The sequence below is a fragment of the Neomonachus schauinslandi genome, chromosome 13 (assembly GCF_002201575.2).
Source record: "Neomonachus schauinslandi chromosome 13, ASM220157v2, whole genome shotgun sequence".
NCBI lineage: Eukaryota > Metazoa > Chordata > Mammalia > Carnivora > Phocidae > Neomonachus > Neomonachus schauinslandi.
In genome coordinates this window covers 76,659,190-76,673,313 of record NC_058415.1, presented here as the reverse complement: position 1 = coordinate 76,673,313, position 14,124 = coordinate 76,659,190, and the positions used below count along the sequence as shown (strand labels likewise).

General features: G+C 48.7%; 1 protein-coding gene across 3 annotated transcripts in view; it reads left to right on the top strand.

The window, feature by feature from the left end:
• Positions 1 to 14,124, top strand: part of ASTN2 (astrotactin 2) — an 865,697-nt gene that overhangs the window by 300,296 nt on the left and 551,277 nt on the right. For all 3 annotated transcript variants that reach the window (XM_021691760.1, XM_021691759.1, XM_021691761.2), the window contains one exon: positions 4,148 to 4,255. In XM_021691760.1, the coding sequence (XP_021547435.1) occupies positions 4,148 to 4,255 (108 nt within the window). The remainder of the gene's footprint in view (positions 1 to 4,147; positions 4,256 to 14,124) is intronic.

The window sequence follows — 14,124 nt, the reverse complement described above, 5'->3', positions numbered from 1 at the left end:
TTTTTCCCTTTCTAATGTGGCTCCTAGGACATTTAAAATGACATATGCAGCTTGCATTATATTTCTATTGGACAGGTTGGTGTAGAAGCAACTTCTCTGAGCTTCAGCTTCCACCCTGGAAATGGTAGCTTGGTACCTACAGGAAGGAGGTGAGGTCAGAAGTGTGGGAGTGGAGAGGGACTGGAGAAGCCTTCATGGTAGTCAGGGACATGAAGTTCGTGCACTTGGGCATGTGGAATGGTGGAGGCATCCCTAGCATCTAGCTAAGGCTGAATGGAGTTCCTATCCAATAGTACAAGTGCAGAGTCCAAGGGAGGAGCTGTGAGAATTAGAAAAGGTTCCCTGGCATTGGAAGTGGAGGGGGGGGCAAGTAACACACCTGCTAATCCTCACAGGTGAAATCAAGCTTTTGACGCTGCTCTCCCTGGGTGCGCGCGCGCGCACGCACACACACACACACACACGCGCGCGCGCGCGCGTGCACACACAGTGTCCCAGGCTGTTTTAGCCACGAGGCAGGCTTTGCGGGTAAGCAGACCTGATTCAGTCTCTGCTCCCTCGCCTACTAGCTCACAGAAGCTCTCTGAGACACAGTTTATTCATCTGTAAGACAAGGTTCCTAATGCCTTCCTTATAGGGATGGTTTGGACATTCAATGAGCTATCTGTGCATATTTTATTGTACGCTGGTATAGAGACCAAAGGAAGAGACTCTGCAGCTGTTGCCTGGATATGAATTGTGGTTCTGCTACTGACAAGCTGTGTGACCCTGGGCAAATCACTTAATTTCCTTGTTCCTTCATTTCTTCGTCCATTAAAAAGGGAATAAAAGTAGCAACCTCCTTCCTAGGGTTATTTAAGGATTAAACAAGTCGATAAATGTAAAGGGTTAGAACAGTGCCCAGCAGAGACAGTGCTATGCAATGGTGAGCTTTTTTTTTTTTTTTAATTGTATTAGAATTGTCTGGTGACTTTCTCTCACCCCTGCTAGCCTGTCCCAAGAGGGAAAGGATCCTGTCTGAGTCCGGTCTGTCATGTTCACCATGGCAGGACCATAGTAGGTCATTTGTTTGGGAGAGGAAGGAAAATGGCGGGGGGGAGGATTTGGTTGGAAAGTTTTAAATAAGAGGGGGTGGTGGAGCATTGAAGGAGATGTGGAGGTGTCTGAGGTAGACTCCTGACGGGGGCAGACCCCTCCCTTTTTCTCTGCTTCCCAAAACATAGCAGGAAGGATAACAGGTGCTTTCTATACATAAAGTAACTATTTTATCCAATGCTTTCATTTTCCCCTTGGCCAAGAATTATGTGTAGATGAACAAAAACCATCCCTTCCTCCCTCCCTTCTCCCTTCCACCCACCTTCCCTCCCTCCCTTCCTCCTTTCTCCCTTCCTTCCTTCCTTCCTCCTTCCCACCCTTCCTCTTTGCTTCCTTCCTTCCCACCTACCTTCCTTCCTTCCCTTCTTTCCTTCCTTCCTTCTTCCCTCCCTCCCTTCCTCCCTCCCTCCCTCCCTTTCTCTCTTTCCTTTTTCTGTAACAGTACAATATGTCAACGGCAGTTTAAAAGGCCCTCCTGACCTTTGGAGACCTTTGCTCTTCCCCTGCTTCCAGAGTGTCCATGGGGCTTCCGCCAACTCCATTTCAAAAGACAGCCTTTAAACGAAGGGCTGCACCTAGTAGAATCTGGAGTCTCCTGCTGTCTCCAGGCCCTACCCTTAATTGCTGGAGGTTGGGCATGTTTACACTAAGGGACAGGGACAGGCCAAGGACACATTTGAGCACAAAGATCAGATATTGTTGTCCCCTATACTCTCCCATCTATTACAACATACTGTCTCAGGGAAATATTAATCTTTTCATGTTACAGAGCATTAATTTGAGAGGCAGTGTCAAAAGTGGTTAAAAGTTGAACTTGGCCATCAGTCACACGTGGGTACCAAGTCCAACCTCACTCATTATTAGCAAATCACTTTTCTTTTCTGAAACATGGTTGTTTCATCTATAAAATGGGCATCAGTATACCTCTCTCCAAGGGATACTATGAGTTTGGAATGGGAAGATGTATGTGAAGCTCATCACACAGTACTTGGTGCCCTGATGCTGAAAGGATAGTCGGCCTTCCCTAAGGTTCCCTCTTGAGTTATTTCCAGGAAAGTAATTTGCATCCTAGAAAGTTCAAATGTGGAGCTGGATAGACTAGCCCTGAATCCTAATTCCTGTACTCACATACTCATCAGCTACGTGACTTTGCCCATACTTGTCCTGGTGTCTTTATTATCTAGGTTGTTAATTACACTTTTTGCTATGAGTATATCATGATGAAGATTGTATGCAATAATGTGTCAGCATCTTCTAGGCACATAGCAGATTGCTCAACATGTTGCTAGGATGAATGAATGAAAGCACAATAACCATATTGCAGATAGAGTGTCTGCAAGTGGGATTTCTGTATACTGGATGCCCTACCAGAGAAATCGCATAAGAAACTCTTCTTTGATTGAGCCAGGTTTCCCTCTGATCTATGTTTTTCTTTTCCTTGGGTAGAATTTTCGAATAGGTAATAGGTTTGTATGGTGCTTGATTCAAAAGAAAATATTTATAGGGAAAAGTGTTCTCCCTCAAGCCCCTGCCTTCAGCCACTTCTTCATCTAGCACATCCACTCCTGCCAGGTCCTTAAGTCTCCTCCCAAACACAGGCTATCGATGTCCATGTCGGTGTCTGAAGATCTGTATCCAAACCAAACCAAAGGCCCTCTGCTTCCCTGCCCACCATGCACCCCCACCATGCTCTGAAGCTCTCCCCTCACTGTCTCCTCTCTAGGGCAAGGAGTTTACCAGTGCTTTAATCCCTCTCTTCCCACATTCTGTGCTTTTTGGGTAACAATAAAAAATATATATATAGAAAAGCACAGAGAAAATAAAAAATTACCTGTATTCCTCCCTGCAGAATTAGCTTATTCATATTTTGGCGTATTTCTTTCTGGTCTTTTATCTTGATTACTTTTGGAATCCACTGTTCATCGCTTGGGAATGCATCACCCATCCGCCCCCACATTCCTCAGTGTATCTCTGAAACACCCTTGCTCCTCCCTCCTCCTCCTTCCCATCCTCACTTCCCCCTGCCTCACCCAGACCCTCATGGCCTCTCACGAAGGGATCCCTGAGCCTCCCAGCTTTTGCCCTCCGTGGCACCCACTCTGAGGCTTGGGTGCCACTGTCATGTCCTTCATGGCATGTATGGCTAATGAACTCATCCTCTTGCTCTGGGACCTTCCGTAACACCCAAAACTCGTCCTCATTGTGGCACTCAGGAACTTCCACTGTGAGGCTCCAGTGATCCTTCCCGTCAGCTCTCCACTCACCGTGGCCCCCACTTGCCCACGCTCCCCATCCCCAGGGACGCTCACCTCTTACCTTTCCCTGGAACTCTGTTCTCTGCCCCCAAAGCCCCATTCATCCTTCCAGCTCTGACTGAAATCCCCCTTCCTCCATAAAACCTTCCCAGGTTCTCCGTGTTGGGATGGATTGCTCTCCCCCGTATTCTCAGCATCTCATTGTGTGGGAAAACATAACCATGAAATAGGTTAAAGGCTCCTTAGGATCCCATTTGTCTCCTTGACTGGCTTGTGATCTGCTGGCTGGCAAGGACTGGGCTGTAACTATCTTTGTACCTCCAGTGTCTGGCTCTTGGTTTGGCATCGAAGAAGCACTTGCTTGAGATGTGTGTGAAATGAAGTTGCCCGAAATGTTTTCCTAGAGGCAGGCTCATCTTACTAAGCAAGAATAGAGCTATCAGTTAGTTAGGACCCACCACAAACCAGGTATTTTATGCTTCCTATCTCCTTTAATCTTCATAGCAACCCTACAAGGTCAATAGTTATCGGCCCCATTTTATTAAGAGAGAACCCAGGGCTCAGAAAAAGGAGGCGTCCCCTCAAGGTCACACAGCTCGCGGCCGCCAAGCCATGGCTAGAACCCAGATCCGCCTCACTGCAGAGCCCCAACTCCGTCCATAAATCATGCCAGCTCCCGGGTCACTTGGGATTTACAGAAAGAAGTCTGGGGATGGGGTTGCTGATCTTTGGGTCGGATGAGGGATTTAACAAGCTCCAGGAAGCTTACGTGACTAATGGATTGCTCTTCCTTTCAGGGGGAATCAGCTTTGGGAGAACCAAGGGGACTTCGGGTTCAGAGGCAGACGACGAAACACAGCTGACGTTCTATACGGAGCAGTACCGAAGTCGCCGCCGCAGCAAAGGTAAGGGAGTTCTTGGGAAGGTTCCAGAACCAGTGTTTGTGGGAGGAAAGCCTGGGAAGCAGTCTTCCGTGCTCACTGACAAACCTCAACTTTTCTTTGACCTGGTCCTGATGCAGTTAACACAGCCTGGCACCCGAAACCCAGGCTAGACTAGTGTTGGTCATTTACAGCTTCCGCTTCCATTCTTTATTTGCTCTCTGTCCTACCTCATACCTCAAAGGATTTGGGGAAGATTTTTTAAGTTTATGCAGTGAAAAAAAAAAAAATCCAGCACAGGAATGAAATAAGTAAAGGAATCAGATTGAAAGCAAAATAGGAATAAGGAAAATCATTCAAAACCAGGTTAGATCGATGCAGAGTGATCTGTGCCATACTGTGTTGCATAGTTCTTAGAAGGAGCTGGCCACAGGGGCGCCTGGGTGGCTCAGACATTAAGTGTCTGCCTTCGGCTCAGGTCATGATCCTGGAGTCCCGGGATCGAGCCCCGCATTGGGCTCCCTGCTCCGCGGGAAGCCTGCTTCTCCTTCTTCCACTCCCCCTGCTTGTGTTCCCTCTCTCACTGTGTCTCTCTCTGTCAAATAAATAAATAAAATCCTAAAAAAAAAAAAAAAGAAGGAGCTGACCATTTAATGCAGAGCTTTAACAGTCAAAGTGCAAAGGGAAACAGACTCAGCAGTAAAACGTGCAGGGTCTATGGGATAGGAACATTTATTCAGGAAATTCTCTTTACCTGACACCGAGACCAGAGAGCAAGTTCTCTAGTTGGTTCCTCTAAAGGGGACCCCTTTTGACTTTCAAGACAGTGTCTTCACCAGATGAAATCTGTACCGATGCATCATTATTTCTCACAAAGATCCTCAAGGTAAGGAGGCGTCAGAAGTGGATGCAGGACTCCATAAAGGGCTACACCTTGGGGCTGAGGTCCACAGCTCTCTGATGATCACACATACTCTGAAGGGAGAATAGAGCATATTTCAGGCAATCAGCTGTGAATGTAATTGCTCATCCCTGAGCGTTTTATATGGATGGGGAAAGGGCAAGTTCAAGGTTGCAATCTTGGAAGAGAACAGGGAGTGGGGGGTGGGAGGGGTATGAACATGTATTCCATGCCAGTGATTAAGGAGAGCTCCAAGGGCTTAGACCAGGGCCCAGAAGGAAGTAAGGGTCCTCTGGCAAACATGAAGGCAACTAAGACATGTGGCCCTCTCACCTCTGAACAGATTGGGCTGAAGAAGTAAGTAGCTGGGGTAGGGAAGAGGGAAAGAATCACCCTTGTAGAACTGTTCATGCATGGTGGACATTGAAAGAGCATGGGTCACATAGCTGCTCTGGGCAACTTTTGCTCTTAGGCAAGTTATCTACCTCCCTATACCTCAGTTTTATCACCTGTGAAATGGGCCTCATAATTGCCTCATAGACTCGGGGATGAATTTTGGCTAAGTTATATAAAAAGTTTGTGATGGGGGCACCTGGGTGGCTCAGTCAGTTGAGTTACCAGCTCTTGGTTTCAGCTCAGGTCCTGATCTCAGGGTCCTGGGATTGAGCCCTGTGTGGGGCTGTGCGCTCAGCAGGGAGTTGGCTTGGGGATTCTCTCCCTCTGCCCCTCCCTCCACTCTCTCATGTGTGCTCATGCTCTCTCTCTCTCTCTCAAATAAATAAATAAATAAATCTTAAAAAAAATTTGTTATGGCACCTGGTACATACTAAGGGCAAATGAAGTAGACATTAGTAATGTCAATTCAGTTCTCATTGTGGGTTTCCCTATGTCCCTACCCCTGGCACCTTTCACGGAAAAGGCCCTGTGTGGGGAGTAGCTCTTTTGACACATCACCTGGGAAGGTTCTGTAGCCTCTGCAGCGACTGGAATAATCGGGCTTGCCTCTCACTTCTTCCCCAGCCTTGGCTCTCTGGTATCTGCTGCGTTGGAGATTTCCAGGTTGGTGATGGATGATTCTTCACCTGTCTTCTCCCTCCCCCAATCCAGCAGCCAGAATTAGAGCTGGGGAAGTCGGCAGGTCTCCTCTGCAGGACTGGGCTATTTACAGCTAATTGGAAAAACACCCATCATGGAGCACGCCCCTCGTAAACTCGGAGTTAAACTTTGAAAAGAAAAGCAAAAGCGAGCCACAGGACTCGAGATAAACGGTTTGGCCCAGTGTCTCCATATGCTGCAGAAGGCCAGGCTGTGCTTCCAGTGGGGGAAGGTGGGGAGGACAGGGCTGTGATGCGTCCCCTCGCCCTTGCACCTTCCTCCCCCTGGCCCTCCTGCCAACTGAGAGCTGCTGCTTTTTCCCTCTGTCCACTAATGCTGGGTCCTTCTCCCTCCACCTCTGGTTCCAGCCATGTCTTCCTCTTCCTTCTCAGGCCCCTGGGTTGCTTGCCTGCCTGCTTGTTTCATTTCTATTTCTTTTTCTTGTTCTTCTGTTTCTCTCCTTTTCCTTTCCCCTTCCCTCCTTCCTGCATCACGGCTTCCTTCTCTTCATTCCTCTTTCCTTTGTTCTCTTCTGTGTTCTCTGTTTCTTCTCCTTCTCTCCTTATTACCTTTCTCTCTCTTCCCCTTTTCCAACCACTCTTTCCTCTTTTCTCCAGCTATTCCCTGGTGGATCCTTCCTTCTTCCACTCCTCCCTCCCTCCCTCCCATCCTCCCTCCCTCCCTCATGAACTTCAAGTATTTGTCAAGCACCAACTGTGTGTGTGACACTCTTCTAGTCATTGGGGACACAAATCAATCAACAATTTTTAAAAGACCTATCCTCGTGGAGCTTGTATTGTATCAAAATATAAGTATGTTAGATGGGGACAGATGCTCAGGAAAAAGACTGCAGCAAGGACGGGAGTTGAGAGAGTCGATCTGCGGGTTGTGATGCCCTTCGCATAAGTTCCTCTGCCCCATTTTCAGGGTCGAGGGAAAGCCTTCCTGACACTGTGCGGGGTAGCATCATGGTTATGGGTGTGGTTTCTGGTTCTTTGTGAGCACAGACGGTGAATTCGGGGCCAGCCAAGCCTCTGCTCCAGACAGATGCACTTAGAGCCCCGTGCCTATTTCTGCAGACACCGTGGTCCCCCCGGGAAGGGCTGTGACCCTTCTTGGCTGTTTCTTGTATGTGTACGAGAGTTGAAGCATCTTCAGCTCTCACTGCCCTCATGGGGGAAAATGCAGAGGTTAGCTGGGGGAAGTCTGGGAGCCCATGGGGTTGAGAGAGCCATGGAGCAGAATAGTGAGAGCATGGATGCTTGCAGGGAGCCGCCTGGGTTCCAGGCCACCGACTAGCGGCACCTTCTTGAACTTGAACCTTAACCTTTCTGCACATCAGCATCCTCTTCTGACAAGTGAGGCTAGTAAAATTAAAGCTGAGCATTAAAATCAGTTCATGTCAGTCAAGCGCACAGGCAGGGGTGAAGGAGGGAGAGAAGATGCGTAGGTGGTGGAGGGAGCTAAGCTGCCTGGGAAGGAGGACCGGGCCGGGTGTGTGGGTGGATCTCCGATCTGGGGCCAGTGCCGTGGGACCCCATGCAAGTCACGTCACCTGTCCAGGCCTCTGGTCTTTTCTCTGAAACCTGGCGGGGGGGGAGCCCAGCTCTCTAAGGTCCCTTCTCCATCATGCCAGCAGGACTGGCTGTGTATCTGAGAGAATCCCCTGTCCATGAGGTGCACCTGGCCTCCTTTGCATCATGCCTGCCCCCATCCTGAGTGCCTCTCCCCTTGCCTGGTTTTCTTTTCGGAGAGGGTGTCTGTCCCTCACCTGGGAGTGACTTCTGTCATCCTGTTGGACTACGCCCTCACCCCCAGGCCTGCCCGAGCTCCCATCGTGCCAGCCCTCTCCCCGGCCTCTGCCATGACCATCCCAGCAGCTCTTCTCTCCAAATGCAGTGAGCCAGCAACTCCCTGCAGTCTCGCCGGGACCATGCAGGCCATCCTGATTGCCACAGGGAGGAGGTGATAAAGTGCAATGAGGCAGGGGAAGAAAGAGCTAGACGTACCAGGAAGGCACATGTCTATGCTGGTTGGAAACCGTGACCTTGTAGCATTGGGAATCCATGTTCATTCGCCCTACCCCTCCAGTTCCAGCTGCAAGCAATACCTGGGCTGTGTGTCCCAATCTAGGGGCATGCTGACTGCCATCAGGCCGTTCAACCATTGCCCCTTTGAAGGGTTCAGAAGGGAGTCAGTACTATGGGGTCATCTGATAGCGACAGGAGCCATGGTTTCCAGTCCCGGGTGGATTTGCCACCAGTTTTCAGTGTGACCTTGGCCACCACCTTAGCCAAGTCTCTGCCTGTGTGTGAGTCTCACCTCCCCAGTCGACAAGTCAAGGTTGAAAGGCGTGCTCAAAAGCAAGTCAGAGAACATTGGTGAAGGTCTTCCTGAGGGCCACGAGTGGTGCCGGGGAAGGTGGGAGATAGGTTGGAAGACAAAGTGGAATCCGTTCTCTGGATGGCTCAGACTGTCCCAGCTTTGGGAGAAATGAGAGATAGAGGAACACTTGAGAACTTGTGGGACAGGTCTTCCTGGGAGAGTGGAGACTGGAAGCTGACCCTGGCCCGGATAGGACAGGAACCGGTAGTCTCAATAGTCTTGGCTTTAAAATGGGGTAGCCGTAGCACCCTCTTGGGGTGACTGTGAGCATTAAATGGGAACATGAGCATCTCCTTTGTACAACGCCCAGCAGCAAGCCCTCCCCCCTCTGTCACTGTCATCCCAGTCCCTGTCACCTCCATCCTTTGTTGCAAACCGCTAAAATCCCCTGCTCAACCATCTTACTTGGGCATTCCAGCCCATTCCCAACCCTTCAGCCAGAGTGATCATTTTAAAAATGTAAATAGGGTCATGTTGCTTCTCTGCTTAGAAGTTTCAGTCCTTCCTTTTGCATTTAGGATGGATGTGTTGCATGGTTGGCCACCCATTTCCCCAGGGCTCTGTGTCCTCCTGCCACCCAGGCCTCTTCTCCAGCACTCCCACATCTGTCCCACAAGAATTTTCACAGATGTTCTCTCCTGGAATGCCCCCCCTGCCCTTTGACTCATTGTGACATCTCCACTAACATGTCATGTTTTCAGCCATGCCACCATGCCATCCCACCCTAACTCCTGTTTCGTCCTATAGTAGCTACTGTGGCCTTACCCCTCTGCAGACTTCATCACCACTTTAATTTTACATTTACCAGCATGTTCTCCAGGGGATGTTTGTATCCTCCACGGAGCTGGAAGCGTCACGAGGATAGGCACATGGCCATTTGTACTTAGCTTTCCATCCCCAGCACCAAACACAAGGATGGGTCCACGGTAGGCACTGCGTTAATATTTTTGAATGAATGATTAACGAGTGAATGAATGAAAGAAAGTCCTGGCCCGGTGTCTGGATTATTACAAGTGCCCAAAAGCAGATGCTACTTTTCTGTCTGCCCCTCTTATCTTTGCTCAGTCCATTTCCACTTGCAAGAACAGAGTCTGCACTCCTTTCCTCTTCTCTTTGCTGCTCCTGGTGAGCAGAATTGAGGCCTCAACTCTGCCTGTTCTTCCAGTTCAAGGCTCCCAGGGAAGGACATGCCAGGTAGTGAGAGGAGGGCCCAAGTACTGAAGTTGGAAACCCACTCTGCCTTGTTCTTTGAGCATGCTTGGAGTATGTGCAATTTGAAGGGATGTAACAAGTTCAGGAGGCTCCCCAGTAGAGAAGGATACACCCAGGGCTGATGGTAGAGAGAGGACATGGAGTGGGAGGAGAAGGAGAATATCTAATGGGGTTTTCCTACCTCGGTCTCTCTCTAGCATGTCCCATGAAAGAAGTACAAGTGGCATCAGATTCAGCTAGACCTGGCTGTGAATCCTGACTTCTCCCCATCCCCTTGGTGTGGCCATGGTGGGATTTTCATCTCTGGGCATTTCCTCTTGTATAAAATAGAGCTGTTGACACCCACCTCCCAGAGTGAGCAAATCCAGAGATGGGAGGTTCCAGGACTCTGAAATCCTGTTCTTTCTCCTGAAATTTCCCTTTCCTTGAAAGCATCCTGAGCCCAAAATTAAGTCAGCTGAAATTTCATTTTTGGCAATAGGAGCTACTGGAAAGAGATCTGTGATACAGTCTGAGAATCAACCCTGGCTTCCCTGAGTCTCGGGGGTTTTTTGTAAGGGAACTGAGACAGTCATTCAAAGGTGTCTGGTATAGCCAGGTAGAACACCATAAACAGAGAACCATCGCAATCAATATGGCGAGTGGGCGAACAGGAAGAGAGACAAAGGAATTGAGAAACAGAGACTCTGTGTAGTGGGGTTTCTGTAATCAAGAGTCAGCAATTTCTATCTGTAAAGGGCCAATTCATAAACATGTTCGTCTTTGCAGGCCACCTGGGTACTGTTGGAACTCCTCAACTCTGCCATTGTCACTTGAAAGCTTCCAAAGATAACATGTAAATGAAGGAACATACATATACCCCAAGGAAACTTTGTTTCCAAAAACAGAGGCGGGTCCAGATTTCACCTGTGGCTCACAGTTTGCTGACTCCTGCCCTGAAACCTCCACATCATAGAGGTGGTCCTCACCTGTAGGATCGGAGCAGGAAGCCATGAGTGGAAATCTCACAATGCCTTGTGAAATGAACCTGATTTCATTTCATGCATGATCTTGCTGCCTAAAGGAGTCTATTTGTCAAGCACAGAGGTCTGTGTATGGTCAAGGAAATAACCATTCAATCCATCACTTGTTTGGGCTTCGGCAATTCTGACCATGTCCCACAGGATTAACTAATGAAGTAGCTGGAGATGATAGATTCCCCCTGGGCAGAATTTCACCTTTATGAACCAGAGATGACAGTACATACAGCAAAGGACAGTGGACCCAGAGTTAGGAGATGTGTATTGAAGTCTGTATCCTCACCACTAACTCGCTTAGTGGCCCTTGTCAAGGACCTCAGTTTTCCCACCTGTCAAACAAGGATATGTGTGCCTCATGTCATTAGGTTGAAGCTCATTCTAGTCTAACTTATATTTATGGAATCGACAACCTCACTAAGCAGGATGCTGGGCATTGCGGGAAATGGGGCCCTGGCCGCCAAGCCTCATGGAGGTCATAAACCCCAAGGAGGGGCCTGCGGTTCACACAGAGAAGCAGTGCTGAGCAGGAGAAGCTAATGTATAATTGAAGGTCCAGATGAGAAGTGCAGATGGCCTGTCCAGCCCCAGGCACAGTACTGAGCAGTAGACAGAACCGTCACAGCTGCCGGAAGATTCCAGCTGCGCAAGCACCGGGCATGGGCCTCCCTGCCCAGCTCTGCACGGGTGGCTCTGTGGCCTTGGACTACTGTCTCTCCCTCTCTGGACCTTGCTCTTCTCATCAGCTGGTTGCCCAGCCAGTTTTAGAAACCCACATTCTCTTATTTCCAATCTCATGCACTTTCCTCTCAGCTTTGCCAGTTAGCTCTCCAGCAGAGATAACCAGAGCATGAATGCCCCCCTGGTTTTGCCTCTTTCTTTGTTTTAGTTGCTTGCTTTAATTTGGCGATTCTTAAACTGAGATTTTTCTGTAATGATGAGAACTCTTGAATTGTAAACAAAACTTTGTGCTAATCAGTATGGCTGTGTGATTTTTTTTCTTTGTGATTCTCCCCACCAACACAACACACACACACACACACACACACACACACACAAGTTTAGTTCTTTTAGAGGAAGAGGACAGGTGAGGGAAAGTTCAAACCATATCTGCAGAAAAAAGAGGCCTTTGGGGATTGAGGGTAGGAGACTGCGCTCGAGGCAGGGAGCACAGAGACTCCAGGGAATGGGAATGGGGTAGGGTGAAGGTTTGACAGAACAGGACTTGCCCCGGGTGAGGGCAGAGGCTACGTGGTGCAGTGGGGAAGGGAGGGCAGGAATGGGAGAGATGGCAAGAATGGGGAAGAGCCTGAGACTGTGGTTTCTGGAATAATGGCAGATGGGCCAGAGAAATAGGCAGGATCCATGCCCTGACCTCTATGATTCCCATCCCATCCTTTATCCATCCTTTCCCATCAAACCACAGGGTTTTTTCAGTCCTAAAGAAAGGACTTCTAACATTTCATGTAGATAGAAACCAAGGCTCAGGGAAGGGAAGCATTTTCTCCAAGTTTACAATGTTGCCTTTTCAAATGGCAAAGCAAATGGGGCAACATTTTTAACAGTAGGTGAATCTGGGTGGCACCTGGGTGGCTCAGTCGGTTGAACGTTTGACTTTGGTGCAGGTCATGATCCCAGGGTACTGGGATCGAGCCCCACGTTGGGCTCTCTGCTCTGTGGGGAGCCTGCTTCTCCTTCTCCTTCTGCCTGCTGCTCCCCCTGCTTGTGCTCTCTCCCTCTTTCTCTCTGTCAAATGAATAAATAAGTAAAATCTTAAAAAAAAAGAAAGGTAGATGAATTTGGGCAAAGTTGCACTATTCTTATCCTTGCAGCTTTTCCATCAGTTTGAAATTATTTCCAGACTAAAAGATTAAGTCGATAGTTGGCCTTTTAGGTTAATTATAGGCTTCCAAAAGAGTAGGCAGGGGTCCAAATCCTTGCTCGGCTGCTTCCTAGCTGTGTGGTCTTAGGGAAAGGCACTTTCCTTTTCTGAGCCTCAGTTTGTCCTAAGTAAAGGAGGATAAGTCTAGTATTCATCCTTCTACCCTTCCTTAAGCTTAGTGTGAGGATTAAAGAAGATAATGTATGCACAAGACATGTTTACCGAGTGGGCCTGCCTTGTGATCACTGTGCACTAAATGGTAACCAGTGAAGCACAGCAGAAAGGCATTATGGCCTTTTTTCTGATGTGTTGACCTGCACATTGGTCTTGCTTCTAGGAAACAAACAAACAAACAAACAAGACTAAACATTTTCAGTAAGAACATGAATTTGATGCGGGTAGGTTTTTCAGGTGATCCAAGGCATGGACGTGGGCATGGAGAAAGCAGGGGCAGGTTAGGATGGGGTGGAAAGCCAGGGAGCAGGGGTGCTAGGTGAGCTGGGAGGCAGGGAGGGAGGCAGGGACAGAGGGAGGAAGCACCAAGCAAGACTGTGCTATGACTACTGGAAGGTTCCAATCCCAAGTGTTTGTTTATGAGACTCGAGCAGGGCTTTGGGCCTCTGGTTCCTGTCTGTCAACCAAGGAGGCAAAACTTGATGCTCTCTAAGTTTTTGTTGGCGATACCATGCTGAGTGTCCATGGTAGAAATGTAGACAATCAGGAGGGAGGAAGAGTAAAAGAACAGAAGAAAGAGCGTGTGATTTATTGAGCTCTGTCTACACCAGCCTGTGCTCTTGATATGCATTGTCCCTTATGCTTTGGGACAGGACCATGAGAAGGGATGATGTTCATCTTCAGTTTAAAGATAAGGACACTGAGTTCTAGACATCCATGAAGTAAGGGGAGCTGGGATTTGAACTTAAGTAGTTTGGTTTCAAAATCTGGTCAGACCATTATGTGATTTAGGTAATGCGTGGAAAGTGTGTATCATAGTACCTGGAACAAGGTGTGTGCTAGAGACAGGAGGTCGATCCCCACATCTGTGCTAGTGCAGAAAGCTTGATCAGATCCCAGACAACTTCCTGGTGTCACCTCTAAGCCCTCCATGGGCCACCTGCTCTGGGAAGAGCTAGGACCAGGAATAAGAGTGGTCGGAACCAGCTCAGGTGCTAGGAAGTTAGTTCAGTATGGAGGACAAAGGTGGCATCCATGGGGACCAACCTTCCCAGGGCACCACCAACAGTAGGGGTCCAGGTATTTGGTCCAAGGAGGAAAACATGATAGAACTTTAGTGCTGTATTGGAGCCAACCCATACCAGTTTGTAAGAGCCTCCTGTGTTTTTCATTCCCAACTCTGCTCTGAGTGATGTCACATCGGTAGCTTATAATCAGCCATGGTGGA